General features: G+C 44.5%; 1 protein-coding gene across 1 annotated transcript in view; it reads left to right on the top strand.

The window, feature by feature from the left end:
* The window catches only part of LOC309575262 (unconventional myosin-X-like), a gene marked incomplete at its 5' end in the record, with an annotated part of 87,961 nt that overhangs the window by 37,138 nt on the left and 30,984 nt on the right, over positions 1–19,839 (top strand). Inside the window, 11 exons of the mRNA XM_082285593.1 lie at positions 843–989; positions 1,691–1,791; positions 3,666–3,732; positions 4,194–4,286; positions 7,968–8,036; positions 8,853–8,935; positions 10,469–10,577; positions 11,252–11,332; positions 12,269–12,393; positions 13,202–13,316; positions 19,021–19,127. Coding sequence (XP_082141719.1) covers positions 843–989; positions 1,691–1,791; positions 3,666–3,732; positions 4,194–4,286; positions 7,968–8,036; positions 8,853–8,935; positions 10,469–10,577; positions 11,252–11,332; positions 12,269–12,393; positions 13,202–13,316; positions 19,021–19,127 — 1,097 coding nt within the window. The remainder of the gene's footprint in view (positions 1–842; positions 990–1,690; positions 1,792–3,665; positions 3,733–4,193; positions 4,287–7,967; positions 8,037–8,852; positions 8,936–10,468; positions 10,578–11,251; positions 11,333–12,268; positions 12,394–13,201; positions 13,317–19,020; positions 19,128–19,839) is intronic.

Here is a 19,839-nt window from a genome sequence, read left to right as displayed (position 1 = left end):
CATGTCTCTGTATTAATTGGGGGATTTCAGGTGTGCCACTTTGGTTTGTCCAAGTGTTATCAAAGTATGCAACCAGCCCATTCCTTGTAGCTATCAGGTAGCAGGCTCTTGCTTGAGATACCAAAAGTTTGATTTTGGATGTTCATCTACACGCTTACATACACCCAATTATCTACTGCCTGCTAGTGATCGTAATTTAAGTTATTTTTTTCACCTGTGATACTTGGTTATGATCACTGCATGGGATATTGGGTAAACTGCAGGAAAGTCTGTCAACCCATGAACTTCTGGGGCATGTGTCCTGGCTGTTGGCCAGCTTAACTGGATTCCAGTAGGATAATGCTGTTTGCAGGAAAGTTTTGAAAAGGGAATTTTTGAGGGTAACTTGGTGACCGAATATTCTATTAAATCCTGCCCTACCAGTTTTTTGAAAACTGAGCAGACACCCATTTGACAGTTCCACTAGGAGTACTGAACCGAGATACCTTGCCTGCCACTGCAAATGTTGGCTCAGGTGATACAAATTACTGCTGTGGGCTTAGTTGTGAGGTATTTGCCACCTTCCCTGTCCCAGCACTTGTTCCAGAAAATGCCACCAATTTTGTTTCTCCTTCCTTCACCCTCTGAAGTTCAGTTACCCAAAGATTATACATGGCTTGTCTGTGTGTGGTCTGGCTATCAGAAAACGTAATACAAATAAATACTGCACCATACATGTACAGCCCATACAGAGGCTGAGACACCTGAAGAGGAGTGGAGGAACCTGAAGTCCCATAGAGATTCGTGTGGCCCTTATGCCTTCTGTTCTCTTTGTGACTCATTTTTTCTCTCTGTATTTACAGGCAGCTGATTCCAGGGACTCCCTCTCTATGGCACTCTATTCCCAGTGTTTTTCGTGGCTCATTAACAAGATTAATACAAAGATCAAAGGCAAGGAAAACTTTAAGTCTGTGGGCATCCTGGATATCTTTGGCTTCGAGAACTTTCAGGTCAGGATTTTGGTTTTTGTGGAGTGGGTTGGTTTTGGAGATGTTGATGCATATAGGAAGAAATTTTGGTGGGTTTGCATCCTATTAAGGATAGTATAGGGCATTCTGGGGTCTCTCCACTGCCACTTTCCCCTGAAAGCAGAACAATATATTTAGCTGTCCATTTCTGCCAGCCATATTCATATAGGCTGATGTTCAAGGTCTGGTTTGTGACACAGACCCTAAGTAGATCTGCTGTGATAGCTAATATTGAATTTTTGATTTGTATGTGAACCAAATATCCAAATCCTACATGTACGTTGTTTGTTTACATCTGTTTTGCATTGTGTGGAGAATCCTGCATGTAATGCTTCTAACTACAGCTGATGTGGGATGTATGTTGAACAGTCATACAGTGACTGCTCAGATACTTCACAGAAGAGAAAGCCTGGTGACCTAACAGTTATGGAATTTATTTCTTTCTTCCAAGAAGAGAAACATGACTGTCTTTATCATGCTTTACAATGATTTAGGTTTATTGAATTAACCTTGCATGCGCTGTTCTCCTAGTGGTCCTCTCCATACTGTCCTCCTCAAGTCCATCTGACACCACTATGTTCTCTGGCTTTACTTCAGGCCTGGCACCTTCCCTGTTACTGGTATAGATTCTTTTAGAGCACAGGAACAAGAATGTAAAATTTTATAATTGTTTCTTCTTGCAGGTGAATCGTTTTGAGCAGTTTAACATTAACTATGCAAATGAGAAGCTCCAGGAATATTTCAACAAACACATCTTCTCCTTGGAGCAGCTGGAGTACAACAGGTGACAAACAGTGGGAGCGGGGCCCCACTGCTTTCATGGGTAGTAGAAGGGAGGACATCATTCCTCCTGTGCTGCTCAGTCCCTACCACCAAAGCAGGAGAGACAGCTGGGCCTTGGTACAACCCTGACCATGGATGTGTCTCATTAAGCACTGCCCATGTGCTTTGCCAGCATAAGTCACCTGTCTCCAGGAAAAAGCATTCTCCATTGTAGTATTTAGAAACTCCAGATTTCCTTCTGCCTCTCAGCTGAATGGAAGGTTCCTGGGCTTTAACCCATTAGAGTACATGGTCACTGGGTGTATTACTGACTTTGGTAATGACTTACCTATGGCAGTGGTGGTGTAATGCAGATGGAATCTTGGTGTGCAAAAAGTAAATTCCCTAAAGATGGAAGATTAGAGTTACCTGACAGCTCTTTCTGTCCTAAAGATTCTTATGCTGTGAAAAGGACTCTTTTCCTCAGCAAGGTTTACATCAGGCTGTTTCTTGAGCTTGGGGCCTTCTGCACAGCTTCTCCTCTTCTGCAGGCTTCATACTGGATTGTATTTTGTGAAGTACCTGCGATGTTCTAGAGTATTTCTGCTTCTAGAGAAGGCTGCTAGACAAATACTTCAGTTGTTGCTCTGAAACAGAAGCCTTTATGTTTGTGAATGAAGGGATTGAATAGAGTCAGTGAGGGAAAATGAGAGCAGCCTTGTAAAGGGAGACAGTTGAATAGGCAATTCATTAAATTCTAAAGATTACAAAATTACAAGGCTATTTATTCGCTCTCTTCTCAGGCCAGTTCCACCACTGCAGGAATCTTGTATTAAGAATGGTACCATCATGACAAATGACTCTTTCCTGATGGTTGCATAGAAGTTTTAAGTTCTGTGGCTGAACTTTGGAAGGAATGAGAGGATTTTTTTATTGACTACATATCAGATTATTCTAGGGTGATGTACTTAATGCTCATCTTTCACTGTATAAGCTCTGCTTCCTCAGGTTTAGTAAGCAGCTTCATGTATCTCATCTTGATGCTTTTTTTGAACTTTAAAGTATGAAGCCTGGCCTGAAGCATTCAGAGGCAAAGGCTCTGCTATCTTCAAAATGTTAGTCTCCACCTGAAAGATGTCTGTATCAGAATGTCAGTAAGTAGCTTCACACGTAGCCTCTAGTCTTCCTTGTATTCTTGAGAGTTATTCTAGGCATCTCTGAATTCTGAAAACAGAAATATCCTGTATTATGGGAATATAAGAAGATGGTAAGGGGGAAAACCACATTCAGCAGATTCACAGAATGTCATGGGTGATTTTCAAAGCACATTATTGCACTACTTTACCTATGTCGTCTCCTATTCTGAAAGATGCAGGGCCACACTGTAGGCTCCCTGCATGTCAGGCCAAAGCTCATCTGTGTCATCCTCTTCAAAACTCTCCCTGAAAACTCCCTCCTGTCTCTTCTCCTGGTGAACCTGTGAAGTGTGGTTCAGTCTTCTGGCAGATGTGCTTCAGGCCTGCTTTCCAGACTGGTGGGTCAGCAGTTGACTCTTGAAGCTGTCTGGCAAACTATCCATCATCACCACTGCATGGGCTGATACTCATCACTCCAGAAGGAGCACAGTCTTAAAATTTGTGTGAAATTTGCTAAATGGCTATAAGAAAAGCATTAGTCTAAATCACTGGTTGAAAGGCTGTCTCTTATTTCCATCTCCTTGTGTTAGCAGTGCATTGTGTCCCCTATTCTTTTTCCTCAGCCATGGCAAAGCCTAATTCCTGCAAATTGTCTTGAGTCCTGGGACAGCTGCCATGCTCAGTTACGTCTGCTCTCCTACACCCCAGGACATTGGATCTTGCATTTCACAGTTTTGTTCTGTTTGTTCTTGACTATCAGGGAAGGGATAAACTGGGAAGCCATTGACTGGATGGATAATGCAGAGTGCCTGGACCTTATTGAGAAGGTAAGCAGTTACCTGTGACAGTTTCTAGGGATCACAGTAGGGGGGCTGCTGATTCTGCTGAGATCTTCCCTGGCATTTCCTGGTTGTAGAAGTGGATAGTTGCTTAGATCCTCTTCCCATAGTGACCTGGCAAAAGTATGAGCTGTTCTACCCATAGACCTGACTCAAGAAAGCAGATCTCAGCTTACTGTTGAGAGTAAGCTTAGGAAGGGTGTCATAGTTTCAGACAGGGATTCACATTTAAGTAAAACTTTAATGTGCATTTTTAATAAATAATCTTCACTTCTGTTCTGCTTGCTGAATGCATTAACTGTCCAGAATTCTGCTTTCAGTTTGAGCCTTGCTGGGTATAACTCAAGGGTTATTGCTCAATGATCTGTTCAGATCTCCATTTCTTGGCTTGGTGCTGTGTAGTTAAAGCTTTTGCTGACTGTAAAAGCCTGTCTCTTGTTTGGCTGTAGAAACTAGGTCTACTGGCTTTGGTGAATGAAGAGAGTCGATTCCCCAAAGGCACAGACAACACCCTTCTGGAAAAACTTCACAGCCAGCATATGGTAAGTAAGAAAATAACCTGGCAGGCAAATGATCAGTATGTTAGCCCCATCAGCATTTCAAAACCTAAAGTGAAGGTTTTGTTGATGTAAAATATGTGCTTTGTGCAGGAAATTTAAAATGCCTTAGGCCCGAACCTGCAAGTGTTTAATAAGGCTGCACTGAACAGTAATATGTAAAGCGACCTGAGAATGGTCTCTTGTGCACAAAGACAAGAGGGAGCGTGCATTCCACAGGCTGCGGGCAGAGGAGGTTTGAATTTGCAGCATGGGATGGAGGTCAGGTTCTGCTGGTCTGCGACGGGACACAAGGCAGCACCCCAGGCACAGGATGTGGCTGCACAGTGTGTGTGGGTTTCTCCTGCCAGCTGACTCACAGCAGTCTGCTCCAGAGCATGTCAAATCTGTCTCCTGGGGCTGGGGACGGCTTTTGCCTCATGACTTTTAATGAAAGCTCTCTTATTGTTCCTAATTAATTAAATTCTTTCATCCTCTTTCTTGTGTTCTGGACACAGTAGTGGAACAGCTTTTTCATGCAGGTCAGAAAGCTGTCCTGGGGACACAGAAACCCCAGTGAGATCACTGCAGCAATCCCTTACCATGTCTCTGCTACAGCCAACACTTTGTTCTAAATAGTAAATAGACTGAAAACAAAGCAAATTAAGGCCTGTAGCATGGACTTATGGAATAATTAACTACTATAGTGAGAACAACATCAGCAAATATGTTTCCTAGTACTCTAATTCAGACTTCATCCAGGCCTGAAAACATACAAATTTGTATCCTTTATCTGATTTTTTAAAATTGGCATAGATGCAGATGTTCTCATTTTTCGTATTTGCATTCTAACTCTCGTAGTTGTATTCATGACTTCAAACTGGAAACAATAGCAATGACTTTTGGTTGGCTACTTATACACAGCTTTGAGGAAATATTTCCTTTCTTTAGGCTTAAATCAAGGCCTTCAATTTAGTCCACTGTGGCTTGCCTTGTGTTATAGGTAAAGAAATGTGATAATGCCTGATTTACCTTTTTTTTTAAAATTGTTGTTGGTATTTCTAAATATAGAACTAATGAATATTTTTAATGCATCGCTTGTTATGAATTTTCTTTCTGAACTGTCCCAAACTCTTCAGTTTGTCTCTAAATGGAGGCATTTCAAAGCTCCTCTTTCTTTCTGCTGTTTGTTTCTGAATTTGTCTACATATTTTTTTCTCTATTCTTTTCTGAGATAAATAATCAGACCAGAGTGCAGTTCCCTTGGTAAGAAGGTACCTGTGGTTTATTGTACAGCAGCATGAGACTGCCAGTATTATTTTGCATTCTTTTATGCCCCACGACATTTTGGTTGCTATTTTTGGTGATTTCTGTGCATTGAGTAGCCTTTTCATTAAGCTGTTCATAGTGTCACCTCTGTCTGCTTTGAGGCAATAGCAGTTAATGTGGAACCCCAGGGAGCTTGCAAGAGATGGAAGAAGAGGCTGAGTAGTGAGTGCAGGGAGGAACTGGAGAGTGGAGAGTGGAGAGTGCTCTAGGATTTGCATTTGCTGAAGGCAAAAGCATTTTTTACACCAGTTAAAGTCTCTAGTGTTGGCTGGAAGAGCACTGGAAGACATCCAGCCAGCATTGCTGGGAAGCCTGAAGAGAACAAGCCCTCTTCTCTGTATTTTCTGTGGAATGCTGTAGTCTTAAGGAGGAAAAGCATAAAGCTGAGATTTAAGAGAATATGACCTCTGATAAAACTGCAGAGAGGAGCAACAGGGAAGATAAAAGAAGGAGCCAAAAGTGTTGTAAGCATGGGTGAAATATAAGGGTTGGTAGAGAGGGAGAGGAGAACAGGATGCCATTCCACATGAGAGATCCAGTAGCAGTCATGTTTGGAGAGGAAGGCAGGGAAGTTTGTGGCTGGAAAAAGATGACTGTGTGGAGGGAAGGGAAGAGCAATGAAATGGGGCCAAAGTGAAAAGAAAAAAATCATGAAAAAACTTTCAGTAGCACTAACAAATTATTAGCATCAGATGCTGTCCATCTGCTAAATACTGCCAAAAGAACTTGAAGATGAAAGAGTTGAATTACAAACAGCATTGTGCGACACGTTACTTAAAATTTTCGTAGTACTTTTGTCTGAGAAGGTGGGGAATTATTTTAGTTTTTAGAAAGTATTGCAGGAAACTACAGGCCTATAGTTCTTATTTCACAATTGGGTAAATTCACAGAATGTAAATGGTCAGTTGCCTCAAGGAAGGAAGGTCTGTAAGACACTATCTCCTATAAGCACTGAGGTTTTCTGCTGACTCACAGGGCAAGGCTGGACTGAGAGGGACCTCATGAGACTAATTGTGTTGTAAAGTGAAAATGAAAATGAAAAGCAGTGTCGATAAATGTAAAATGCTGTGCCTGAAGGAAAACAGTCCCAATTTCACCTTTGAAATGATGGCCCCTGAACTGACTGCTGCTCTTCAGGAGCGAGACCCAGACAGAGGCTGTGATGCATAGTTCCATGGAAATATCAGCACAGGGCTCAGCAGTAATAAAAATCCCCAAATGAAGTAGTAAAAGCTCCTAAGAAACTAATAGAGTAAAAGTAGAAAACATTGTTATGGCACTGTATGATTTATAGATCACCTGCACTTCGAACCCTGTACACCATGGGGCCCCTCCACTCAAGAAGGGTTTCTGTCAGAACTGGCAAACAGCAGGTCTGGGACAGCTTCAGTGTCCCAGAAAACTATGTTGAATGGGCCCTGCACTGTGGAGAGAAGATGACTTGGAGGTGTGGTGGGTTTAAAAGTCACACATGGCCTGTAGAAGATAAATGGCACTAATGGAAGCCAGGCTTAAATCCAAGCAGCTCTAGTTCACTGTGTAGTTGGTTGAGAGCTCCCTGTGAAAGGACACTCTGGATGCAAGAAGTCTGCATGGGTTCACTTGTGGAATGAGCAAGTATTTCAAAGAGAAATACATTTGGGGTTACTAGTTAGGCAGGCCTCATAGAAATAATTAGAGTGTGAGGGAATATTAGGATGAAAGTAGGATTTACTTGCTTTGTTCTTTCTCTGTCGTACATATCCAGTGCAAGAGGCAGAATATCCAGCTGGATAGATCGTTGGTCTAGAGTGGCATGGCTGCTCTTAAATAGTTAAAATGGTTTTCACAGAACAGAGAAAGGAGGGGGGAAAAGAGAGAGAAAAAAAAGAGAAAGGAAAACTGAATACTGAATATAGGGGAAGACAGGTGCAAAGAAAGATAAACTATAGAGGAAGACAGGAAATTGGTATGTTATTTCCTTTGATGAAGAAAAGGTGTGTAGGTGTTTTGCAAAGCTGCCATCTTCCCTGCATCCTGATCCTGTGTCCTGCACCACATGGTTTGTGTGGAGCTCAGCCTCCTCAGGTGTCAGACACACAAGAATTAACATTTCATCCATGGCATGCCTCCGCAGCCTTGATTCTGCAAGCCCTTGCTCACATGAGGAATGCCTTGAAGGGCTGGATATTTCCATCTTAAATTTGAGTAACGTATTTGTAATGTAGCTGCAGATAGCTGCAGCAGATGTGGTCGGGCTCTGCAAGAGCAAAGGTCCTTGCCCATCTCAGCCTTGTCATAGTCATGACAGAGTTCCTGACTGACTCTATTTATCATTATACCAGCATTATAAGATGACTTCTTTTTCTTTCTTTTCAGAGCAACCCCTACTATGTGAAGCCTCGGGTGACAGACCATCAGTTTGGCATAAGACATTATGCAGGGGAGGTAGGTGTTTGTGATGTGTTTGTGAGATGCTTGGTATATGCTGGACTTGAGGTCCTTAGATTCCAAAAACCAAGAATGTCTCTGAGCTGTGTGTTTCCACACAGTTAATGTCCCATACCAGAGCACAACGAGTGTGATGGGATTAAAATAGCATGTCATTCTCCAGTACTATATTTTCCAACTTGGATGCTTGAGTTTCTCAGGTAACTTTTTGTTTGGGGGATAAACTCCTCCTTACTCAAAGGAAAAGTCACAAGGAAAACTTGGCTTTTGAGGAGGAGGACAAGAGGCTAAATACCTACTGCAAAATGGAAAAGGTCCCCGAGCCTTCAAGGTTAAATGTTGCTCTTTGTTGTGGAGAGATACGAAGCAGATGAAGGTGTGTCAAGGGAGGATACCTGCACATTAAAGAAGGGCTAACCTCCTCCCAGAATAATATCTGCTGAGCACTTGTGGTTGGGAAGTTGGGGCACTGGGTGGCCATTCTCTTCACTCTCCTGAAGTGAGCGGAGTACCCCACACCTTGCAGAGTATTTCCCCACACACCCACTCCTGCCAGGCAAATCTCTGCAGCTGTTTCACCTTGCTCTTGTTTTTGAGGGGTTTTTTTGGTGTTTTTTAATTGATGATTAAAAGCCACTTTCTTGCCAGTAAATGCAGAACTCTGCAGCTCTTTGACCCCAGAAATTCAGATCTTGGCACATGCCTGCAGTATTACTGTGTAGCTCTGCTGGAGGCCTTGTACACTGGCATGGAAATATAGAAGGGCTTAATGATCTGTAGGGCACTGCTCTAGTGGCTCTGTCTTTGTTGCAGGTGCTGTATGATGTGAGAGGCTTTCTGGAGAAGAACAGAGACACCTTTCGCGATGACATTTTAAACATGCTGAAAGACAGCAGGTATGCTTGTGAGGAGGCCACATCTGTTGGGCTGGACTAAGCCACGTTCATGTAATAAACCAGACCAAGGAAAGCAGCTGCTTTTGCCAGAGCATCAGGCATCATTCTTAATCATTCTTTTTTTGCTGAAGTGTCCTGATAGAAGAAAGGAGAGCTGGAGAAGTCAGATGAGGCACAGATTTAATCAGGGCTCATGTTGTCCCAGTTTTAAAAAGAGCTTTAACAGCATGACAGTGGTCCCACCAGGCAATTTGGTTTTTTCCCCATTCCCCTTCCCTTTTCCCTTTCCCTTTCCCCTCCCCTTCCATTCCCCCTTTCCTTTTCCTTCTTCCTCTTACCTCCCTATACCAACAATGGCAAAGTTGCCCCTGAATGAGTCAATGCTCTTTGCCATGCTGTCAAATGCCAGCCTTTGTACAGAGGCTGCTTGTTTTCCAGCCTGCTTGTTAGTGGCAGTCATCTGTCCTTGTCCTGTTGGTGTGGGACTGGGCATGGCCCCTAATATTATATCCCAGAGCTGCAATGTGACATTAGAGAAATGAGCTAATTTTGATCTTGAGCAAGGTCTGGAAAACAGAAGTAGGGCCTAGCAGGAGGGAGGCATTTAGTAACACAGAGAATCCTACAAGTCTTTGAGTAGCAACTGTACCATGTGCCTCTTACCACAGCCCATGTATTGCCTTTGGGCTCCAGTCTGATGAGACTGTTCCAGAACTTCATCTTATCTGAAGCTGCTGCAGAGTGTGCACTGTGAGAAGCTTTGAAACAACCTGAGGGAGCTGAGACTATGAGCTGCTCATAGTTGTCTTACTTGGACATTGGCATCTGGGGAACATTCTACATGAGGCTTGAGGCCAGAATTGTGGTTGTTATTGTCCAGCATAATAGAAGGACTCAGGCTTTTTCAACATGCCAGAGGGGAAGTTGGGCCAGAAGCAGCTGTAGCAATAAACTGGCACAAGCAGCACTGAAGAACTTCATGCAGCTTCGTAAGAACCAGCACCAATGTCTCAGAAGTGGCAAAATGGTGGAAGATTCCCCAGAAATGACCTACACTGAGAGTAGCTCTAGAACTCCTCTGGCCACAGAAAAGCTGGGCTTCCAATTTCATGAGCATGTCATGGGGACTCATCATAAGAGCTAGTTTGGGAGGCATGACAGCGCCAGTCCAGCTGGCATACCTTCAAGATAGTTTTGCCTGGGGGCATATAGCTCAAGGGAGGTGTCCTAGCCAGAGCAGAATATAGATTTTTCCTTTGTGTAATATCCTGCTTGAGAGTGTGAGATGGGGTTTCTGGCTTTGCAGCTCAGTGTGGCATACAGGGCAGCCTGTGGGATCTGGGCAGCCACATGGGCAGTATTAATTTCCTCACTGAAGTGCCCAGCTGAACTGCTTCCTGCAGCCACTCTGGCACAGCAGGTATAAGAATGAGGGGTTTCACAATGGCACAGGGCAGTAGCTGTCAATGAGAACCATCTTCTCACAGGTGGTAGGTGTCTTGCATCTTCTTTAATTCTTTTCTTCTCCCTTAGGCTGGACTTCATCTATGACCTTTTTGAAAGAGTCTGCAGTCGTTGCAGTGAAGAGACACTGAAGATGGGCACCCAGAGGCGCAGACCGACTGTCAGTTCCCAGTTCAGGGTATGATGTTTTCCAAGAGAGCAGCAGGCTTCTGGGGAGGAGCAGATGGGTAAAGCAAGGCCTGCAGCCAAGAGGAGTCATTCATCCTTGTTTTGTGTCCAGCACTGAAAATGTGCAGGAATGTTGCAGTGCTAAAAAAAGACAGTGCCACTGCCCCAAGGATTTCTGTCTGGTATAAAATGTGAGATGATAAGACTGAGCAGGGTGGCAGAGGAAAAGAATACTTCCCTAAGTATATGAAGTTCTTGAGGTTTTTTGACCTTTCATATTTGTTTGGTGTTTCAGCTAAGTGTATGTGTCCTTTTAGGTCACATTTTTACAGGTATTGTGACAATTCCAATAAAATCTTATTGGGAGAACCTTGCAGGTATGAATCTCACCCACTTAGATTGTCTGCAGACCTTCTGTTCATTTCAGTTTTGTTTTCCTGTATTTAAAGTTTGAGACACTTGTAAAATTAACTCACAAATACAGCCCAAAGAACAAGGATGGCCACGTAAACAGTCTTAAGAGCAAAATGTGTGGGTATGTTTTGGACAGGGTGGAATCTCTTGGGTTACTGAAATTTTGGTAGGCAGAGTCAAAGGACATTAGGAATGGGAGGGCTGCATGAAATGTAGCCCCTTTCCCTTCTCTAGTGACTGATCCTTTGAGTTTCTCTTGCTGCTCTTTAGGATTCTCTCCATTCCCTGATGGCCACACTTAGTACTTCCAACCCATTTTTCATCCGCTGCATCAAACCAAATACAGAAAAGGTAAGTCTGTTTCCCAGCCACACATGTGCATGTGACACAGGCCTGCATGAGCACGCCCTTGCACAATGCCTAGCAGGTGCCTCAAACTGAGGCTAAGAGCAGTTCCTTCCCACCTTCCCTTTTTCCTTCTAGTTATTTTATAGTTGAGAAAAAACACACCTTCCTCCTGGTAATCAGATGGAAAGACTGCATGCTGAATATGAGATTATATAGCCATTCCCACCTCTTTCAGTGCTTATGAAGCCTGGAGGATTAACCAGGATTGTGCAGAGTCCACAGCTGTGGTAGAAGAAGCAATCTCTCCTGTTTGTAGTACCAGTAGAGAAATTTGTTCTGGAATGAAGGGCTTGTGCAGTAGGCAATGTCTCCTGCAGATCTTTGGCTCTGAGGCAGAGGAGGTGGACACATCACGAGCAAGTCACAGTGCTTAGGGAGGACAGGCTGGCTCTCACTTGTATTGTGAGCTGTGGCAGGAGGATATGCTGCTAACTAGATTGGGTGGGGAGCTCTGAACTGATCCTTTTCTTTGTTTTGAAACCATGTATGATATGGCAGAGGACAGGCTGCTTAGGGGATTTATGCCAGAAAGGAATTCTGTAGTTTGTCTCCAGTTTAACTGAAAAGAGAGACTGCAAAGAGAACTGAGTCAGGGTTCTGCACTGTGTATGTGTTAAGACATTGTATCTTTGCTTTCCTACCAGAGTCCAACTGTGAGTGCAGTCTGCAAACTATTTTTCCTCTTCCAGAATCAGCCCAACACCCTTTTGTCCCTTATTCGGCACTATGCAGTGTTGTGAGGTTGCTCTCCCCTTGACCCAAACTTCCCCTTTTTTACCTGGCATGCCAAAATATGCAGGGCTCCCTTTCTACAGCAAAACAGATATACAGCCTGTGACTGTCTCACTTACTTGGTTTTGATTCTGGATCATTATCTAGGCGCCAAACCTCTTTAATCCAGATGTGGTGCTAAATCAGCTCCGGTACTCAGGGATGCTGGAGACAGTGAAAGTTCGAAGAGCAGGTTTCCCTATACGGCGCCTTTTCCAGGACTTTCTCAGCAGGTAATTGCTGTCATTGTACCATATGCTGGAACAGCCCTGAAGTAGAATTCTATACGACTGTTCCCTCTTTAACTGCTTCTTCTGGTATGGATCAGCTGTGGGATGTTTTTCTAACCATGGCCTTAATGCCCATATCATAGACTGATCTGCGAGGCCTTTTGGAGACTTGCCTTTAGGCTAAAAGTCAGAATGGAAAAATAGCCAGATGGTCTTTGGTCTTTTTTTTCTTTTTCTTTATTTTTCTTGGTAGCTTTGCCACAGCTTTGCTACTGTGATGCTGTGAAACCCAGCTGGTCATAATATGTAAAAGGAAAATACCATGCTTAAAACCTTTAGGCAGCTGAAGAGAATTCTAATGGACAGTATAGTTGATGATTAATATCGGAAAGAGTGATTATTTCTTTTAATGAGCCACATCAAAAGGATTTTTTGAAGTTTAAGGCTAGAAGGGACACTGAACATTGCTTCCTTTGTCTCTTGGAGCATTAAATGCCACCCCTATACTGAACAAAATAACTTGTGTCTGATGAAAGCACATGTTTCAGAAAGACAGTTGTTCTTTACCGAAAAATTTTGTTGAGTTTGTATTCTTTTACTGGGATTGCAACAATAATTGCCAGTGTGGTAGGAACAGATAAAGGTTGGGGGATGGAAATTTCCAAATTGGAAGGCAAACATGAAGAAGGAAGGTCCCAGAGGAAGAAGGACTAATGGGAGGAGGATAATTAGAGTTAAAAGATTGGGGAGAGAGAGGGAGGGGGCCTGTTACTGTCATCTGTAATCTGATGAGATTCTGTTTTGTTCTCAGGTACAAGATGCTTGTGAAGGGGCCAAGCCTCTCAGACAACAGCAAAGCTGTATGTGCAGGTTTTCTTCAGACCTATGATAGCAGCAAGAAAGAATGGCAGTTGGGTAAAACCAAGGTACTTCATCAGTGTGGGGAAGGGTATGGCTTCATTCCAGCTGCAAGGGGACGTGACTGCAGCTGGTCAGATTGCAAGGCACTGCAGTCATGATCCTTTAAATACACTGGCCCATGCCACTGACCTGTAGCATCTCAAATATTTCCCATATTATGCACCTAGAGACATAGCAGGTTTTTGGATTTTATCTAAATTCCTTCTCATTGACCAAGCCAGATTGATTTTGTTGTGTCTGATCCAATTTGCAGATTCAAGGGGAACAAGCATGGGTCTCATTTTATGTAATTGTAATGTGTGCCATTAACTCTTGCCTCTTGTGCCAGGTATTTCACTCTGCTTGACTAACTGAAATTCTTGCCTGAGGCAGGGAGCTGAAGCTTGATATATATCTAATCTGTGAATAGCTACATCACCAGATGTATGACAGCTTTCTGTTGGGGAAGCTCAGATGATGCTTTTGCAGCTAGCCCAGATGCTGGCATATATTTTCTATGAAAAGGTATCCAAATGCTTCTGCCCACTTGCATAATTCAGATCTTGCTTCTGTTTTGGTGAATGTTTAACACTTCTCTTGCCTGGAATAGTCTGGATTTTCATGTAGCAATAGATGTGAGCATTTTGAGGTATGTTGCTGTAGAAATCTGGGAATGTGAAGCTGTCTCTATCACAGCTTTCCACATACTCCAGTAAATTCTTCAAAGAATATTCCAAGATGGATGGTGTCCAGTGCAGACAGCATTTCTCAATAGTGGGTATGCAGTCTATATCTAGAGCAGATGGTAGTACATCAAAGCAACTTCTTGCTTTTTTTTGTCCTTAAGCCTTCAGAAAAGTACTTCAGAATATTTCCAGTGCCACAATGAAACCAGAAGTGATTCTAGTGAACATGCACGTTTAATTTATCCAGGAGATCAGATAATGACATTTGTTGCTTTGAGCAATTATTTCTCAATAAGTGGATAGACTATAATAGTTATTAGAGCAAGATCTCTCTCTCCTCTTCCTAGAGGACTGGTGGTAGTCCAGTTGATAGTCTGTGCTATGAACTCTGTGTGACAATCAAGGAAACCACTGGCCATTTTTGTGGGAAGGACGTGTATTACTCTGGAGTTTGGTTGGGTTTTTTTCCCCATGCCTCCACTGATGTTCCAGAAAGAAGATTTTATCACTTAGCGGTATTTCTGCTCTATGATTAAAGTGTTCCCCATCTTTGATTTTGGAATCTGGAGTCTCCTCAATGGTGCCTGCAAACCAGGAACCATTTTGGTCATTCCTGTCCCTGGATAATCCACATTGCTTGGGTGACTGCCAGTCTCCCAGCATTTTAGTGTTAAAGTCTATGTGGAGAGCACATGTGTTGCAGAGCTCTCTGGAAAGCTTTAAAAATTGGTGGTTAGAGCTGGTAAACACAGAGTTTGAACTTCCTTCCTAGCATGACAAGAGATGGAAGATTGCTGCAGTACAGCAACGGTAGCGAGATGGAGGACCAAACTCACATGCACATACTCACCTTTTAGAGTACAAAAGGTTGTAAGCTATATAGCTGGAGTCCAGGGCCTACAGTAGACTAACAACAAGCAGGAAATCCAGGCTGCTTTGAGCCGCTGGAAGCTACAGGTCCCTTTTCTCTTCAGTCCCCATTGTGCATCATGAAGGACTGAGTCCATCTGTCTGTTTTCACTCATTCCTTGACCTGCACAAATTATTTGGAAAAAACCAATATGGGTGGTAATTGTGGCAAAGAAAATGTGTTTGTGTCTTGTCAAAACTCTGGATGTACTCTAATGTATTTATTTTTTAATGACTGTGTCCTGTAAACTAAAACTTGACTGAAGAGCTGTATGTGGCATGTTGGTAAACTGCAATCTCTCTGCTTGGGCCCTGGTCACTGTGAGTCTGAATATTGTGGAAAGATTGAAATTATTAAGAAAGGCAGTCTTTGTATTCTTTATGCCTGAGAAGGAAAATTCACTGGAGCTGGGAAGCAGTTGAGCCATCTTGTTTGGTTATAGAAGTAGCTTTCTATTGGGCATGGTTTGTATTAGAGATGTGTGTCCTGGTAGAGGGGAGCAGTTCTATTTATTGAAGGAATGGATCACTCCAAGGCTGTCCTGGCATGTTCCACACTTGCTGCCATGCTGAATGTCTGGTCAGCCCCTGGCTGCTCCAAGATGCTGTCATTCCAAGGTGTACTACCCTGCCATTTCATTCTTCAGATGAGTCGCTTGGCATTCTTTCCCATGGAAAGCCATTTCATTCCTCCCTTGGAGACCACTTTGCAACTCAGCTTTCTGACAGTGCCTCCTGAAAGCCTGTCCCTAGGAAAGCAGATGACAAGGTGAGGCCGTGCAGAGCAGTGGTGCTTCCTGGTAGTACCTTCCCTGCTGCCTGTATCCAGCTGTTGTGCCTTGGTTTTGGATTACAGACTGCTTTGTCTGCATTGATGTTTCAGCTGGTGCTACGTAACACAGGCCTGGAATACTTGGGTTGATGGAGAAAAGAGCCTTAATTTTTCCAGAGGCTTTCAGGTAAGGGTGAAGTGAAGCTACCAGCTAAGGGGAACAGAGCATAGGTCATTTGTCCTGAAGAGGAAGTCCCCTGCATCACCTTACTGCCAATTTTGCTGCTACAGGTGCAGCTCTGGGTACTCAGGTTGGGATTCCCAGAACTAATCTTGGCTTATGGAGTCAGGAGTAGCTACTGAAAAAGGTGTGACAAGCCCATGGGCATGTAACCTAGGAAGAAGTATAAGGGGTGGGTGAAGAGCAAGGCTTATAGAAAGAGGAATACTTCCTGCAAAATGAATGGAAGGATAATTATATCCCTAGCAATTGTTTGAAGGAGGAAGGAAAAGACTCTGTGAATTAGTGCAGGGGATTGTGAAGCTTGGGAAAGGAAACGGAGGAGGAAGGGCAGGATGATCTTTGTGTTTTTCATTAAGAATAGAGCAGCTGCTGTGCTGGCAATTGTCAAATTAATGTTTATAAGAGGTATTAACGCATGCAATACAGGTTTTATCTGGTGGTATGGCAGAGTTGAGGGCAGTGTGATGATGAAGGAGATTGTGCTCAGGTGTCCTTGTCTTCACTGGGGATATCCTGGGATGGAGCAGCAGCTTCCATGACCCTTTCTTCAGTGCACTTGGACCTTCTGCCATACTTGTCCATATTCACAACACAGATTTCCTACACAGTAGCCCTTGCTATTTGAAGGCATTAATTTCCACATTCCAACCTGCTGGTTTGCAGGGCCTGTTTGAAGGAGGAGGTTGCTGTACACTGTTTGGCATCCAGGTCACAGTGACCCACTTCCTGCTTTCCCAGTGTTGTCCCCAAGAATCATATGATCCCACTTATGTACACATGGGTGCCCAAGCAGTTACCTTTGTGTCTGCTGATCTCGGTGAAACCTCACCATGTTCACTGTCACACTGATGGTGCATGCAGGCATTGCACCATGGTGATGCACTGTGGTTTAAAATCTGGCCGGTGTCTAGTATGAGCAGAATATGATAGAAGTAACCTTGTATGTTTCGTTCAATCATTCCTTCCTCAGATGAAAGCTATCTCATGTTTTCAGAAAATGACTGTGAATTATGACAAAGAAACACCCACTTTCCAGTTTATTTCCACAAGGCATCAAAAATACTTCTGGACTTGAAATAGATGTTACTTTTCCTTGTCATCTACAGGAGTCTAAAAAAACTCCAAACCTTCAAAATGGCAACAGTTTATAACGAGATAATGTTATGTTTTTTGAGATTAACCCCTCACTCTCAAGCATCTAATCCTATAGGATTAGGGTTGGGTCACATGGAACTCTGCATGCCCTGAAGTCTTTCCCCCCCCCTTAACTGGCCTGGCTCAGCAAAGACTGTGCTTGCTAGGGAAATACTGGTGGCCTGAGTATTTTTGCAGTTTGATGAAGATAATGGACTGAGACAGTGTTTTGCTGGTTGCATTCTTGAAATGGGTGACTGCTGCTTGGTTCTGGAATGTAATGGAAAGAGCAATCCCTGCCTCAAAGAAATCTTTAAAAGATTGTTGAGTTGACAGAGGGAGTGGATGTACAACTTGAAGGGAAGGATGCCAGCTTCATGGTTGGCAGTACCTTGATAACGAAGCTTCTTTTCAGGCTACCTGTGATTACTTAGTCATTACAAAACAGCTCATTTCTTAATGGAAACTGCTCCCCAAGAGAAATTCAAGTCCAGGAAAGCCACTGGCTATGGGTACCAAGTCAGGGAGAGGTGTCAGTACACAATGGTCATTGCAGGGGGAAGGAAGAGCCTTAAGGGATGAAGCTGAAAGCAGTGATGGAGGGGAAGGTATAGAGAGACATAAAGGGGAGCTAAGTGGGAAAGAGGAGAGTTTGTGCAGAACACTGGACTAAATAACTGTTCAAATCTCTGGCCTCTCAGCACAACCACATGGATCCAGTACATTTATAAGGAGTTTTTAATGATGAATGTGGTCCTGAATTCTGCAGATTGATGAATATCAGCTCACAGCTTGTGTACACGGCAGTGCTTTAACAAGGGGGGCTGCACTTCCCTAGTGTAGCCCGTTCTGTGCTGGCCCTGGCAGGGATTTATCCAGTGCCAGGCAGCAGGTCACACGAGCATGGCCATATGGCACTTGCTGCTGTGACTGCAGCTTGTATGGACATATCTTACCAGCTTGTTCTAGTCTGGATACTGCCAGCAGTGTACCCACGGTGTCGTGGAGCTCCATGCAGGCTGCAGTCCATCTCAGAAAGCAGTGCATTTATTTCAGGAATTTGTGCTGAACCCTGTGCTAACCTAATGCAAGGCAGCTGATCTAACATTGCTCAGATATGTCAGCACAATTCCTGTAAACATGGCCTTATCTTGCTTGTATCTCAGTTCTTTTGTCTTTGACATGGCACCTTCATTCTTCACAAGCATTTAGCACCGAGCAGAGGTTGTAAATACAGGTGGTGAAAGATGCCTGAGAATTAAAATACTGGACACTGAAGTGCAACCAGTAATACTTGGAGAGTTCTGTCCTCAGAGCTTAGCTGCCCCTAGTACATGCTGCACTGTTGAACCTCTTCAGCAAGGAAGCATCCCCACCCCAGAGCTTCTGGAGGTCGGTGGAGGGCTTCAGCAGGGGTGGACTGAGTACGCGCGGCTTTGTGCCTCGACTGGGCTTTTGGCTTTCCACCTGCCTTCCATTATTAAGATTGCTGTTAAGGTTACTTCCTGGACTCTAGAAATCTAAAAGTTCCTCCCTTTTCTTGAAATGCGGAGGAGTTTCTTTGCAAAATATTTAATCACCCAAGTAGGTCCCAGTGCCTGCTGCAGGGAGGTACCGGATTGTGCCGGGAAAGCTGTCAGCTGGGAAAGAGTTAATCACAGGCGCAATCTCGGGCTCTCCTCCTCCCTCCTCTTTCCCTCCTTCCTCTGCTCCCTCCCTCCCTCTTTTAAGTCTTGACCACAGAGTGAGGGAGGCGGGGGTTGGGCTCGGAGTTTGGCTCACGCCGCTGTAAAACTTTTCCCGGCGCTCGGAGTGCGGGCGCCGCGGGGCAGCGCCGGGGCAGGCGCGGGGGCGGCGGCAGCGCAGCCGCCCGGGCACGGAGCGCTCTCCGCGCCGCTCACCCGGGGATGAAACCGCCCGGCTCTCCCGGGGACTGACTTCTTTCCTCTCTTTGTGTTTACTGAAACTCCTCCCCGTGGCGTCAGGTTTTCCTGAAGGAAGCTCTTGAGCAGAAGCTGGAGAAGGATCGGGAAGAGGAGTTGAGGAAAGCAGCTATAGTCATCCGGGCCCACGTCTTGGGCTACATGGCAAGGTCAGTGCTGGGGGCTGCCCCACCATCCCTGTGCTTGCGTGCCTGGGTTGCCCTGACCCCCTGCTTTGCTCTCTAGTCCCCTAGCATCCGTCCCGTCTTCCCCTCTGGAATTCTAAGGGAGAGTTGCAAAATCTGCCCTCCCTGCCAGCATCAGCTCTGCTGAGACCTTCCTGCACCTTTGGCACCTCTTTTTCAGTTATGTGCACGTTTGCACCCTTCCTTCAACGCTGCTCAGCAGGCTTCCCGGGAACTTCTGTACCCACTGCTTGCCTCTGATGACACCTTTTCCTTGCCTTCAGGGCTCTCCTGGCTGGGCCCCACCTACGCTTTGGGTCCCCTCCTTTTCCTTGTGCCTGTCAACTCTGTTTTCTGCTCCCCCTGCCAATCGCTTCTTCCTCACTTGCAGTTCTGCCTTTGCTTACCCTTTTTCCTCACCCTGCCTGTTTGCCTCGTGACCTCCCTCTCCTTTTAATTAAGTCTTCAGAATTGGTATTTGGCCAACTCCGCAACAGTAATCTCCTCTTGCCTCTCCCTTTTGCACCTGACCAGAGAAGGTTTGGGAGAACCAACTGCAGACAAACAGCCCCTCCTCTGCCCCTCGAAGTCAGTGCAACAGCTGACTCCTTAATGGCTGTGGTATGCACACTTAATCCCAGTAAGATGCTCTTTCCTGGCTGGTCTTTGCTCCAGACACCTGTCAGTCAGGGCTGTG

The sequence above is a fragment of the Coloeus monedula genome, assembly GCF_965178545.1.
Source record: "Coloeus monedula genome assembly, chromosome: 7".
Lineage (NCBI taxonomy): Eukaryota > Metazoa > Chordata > Aves > Passeriformes > Corvidae > Coloeus > Coloeus monedula.
Note: the sequence above shows the minus strand (reverse complement) of the source record. Positions and strands in the feature narration are given on the sequence as shown.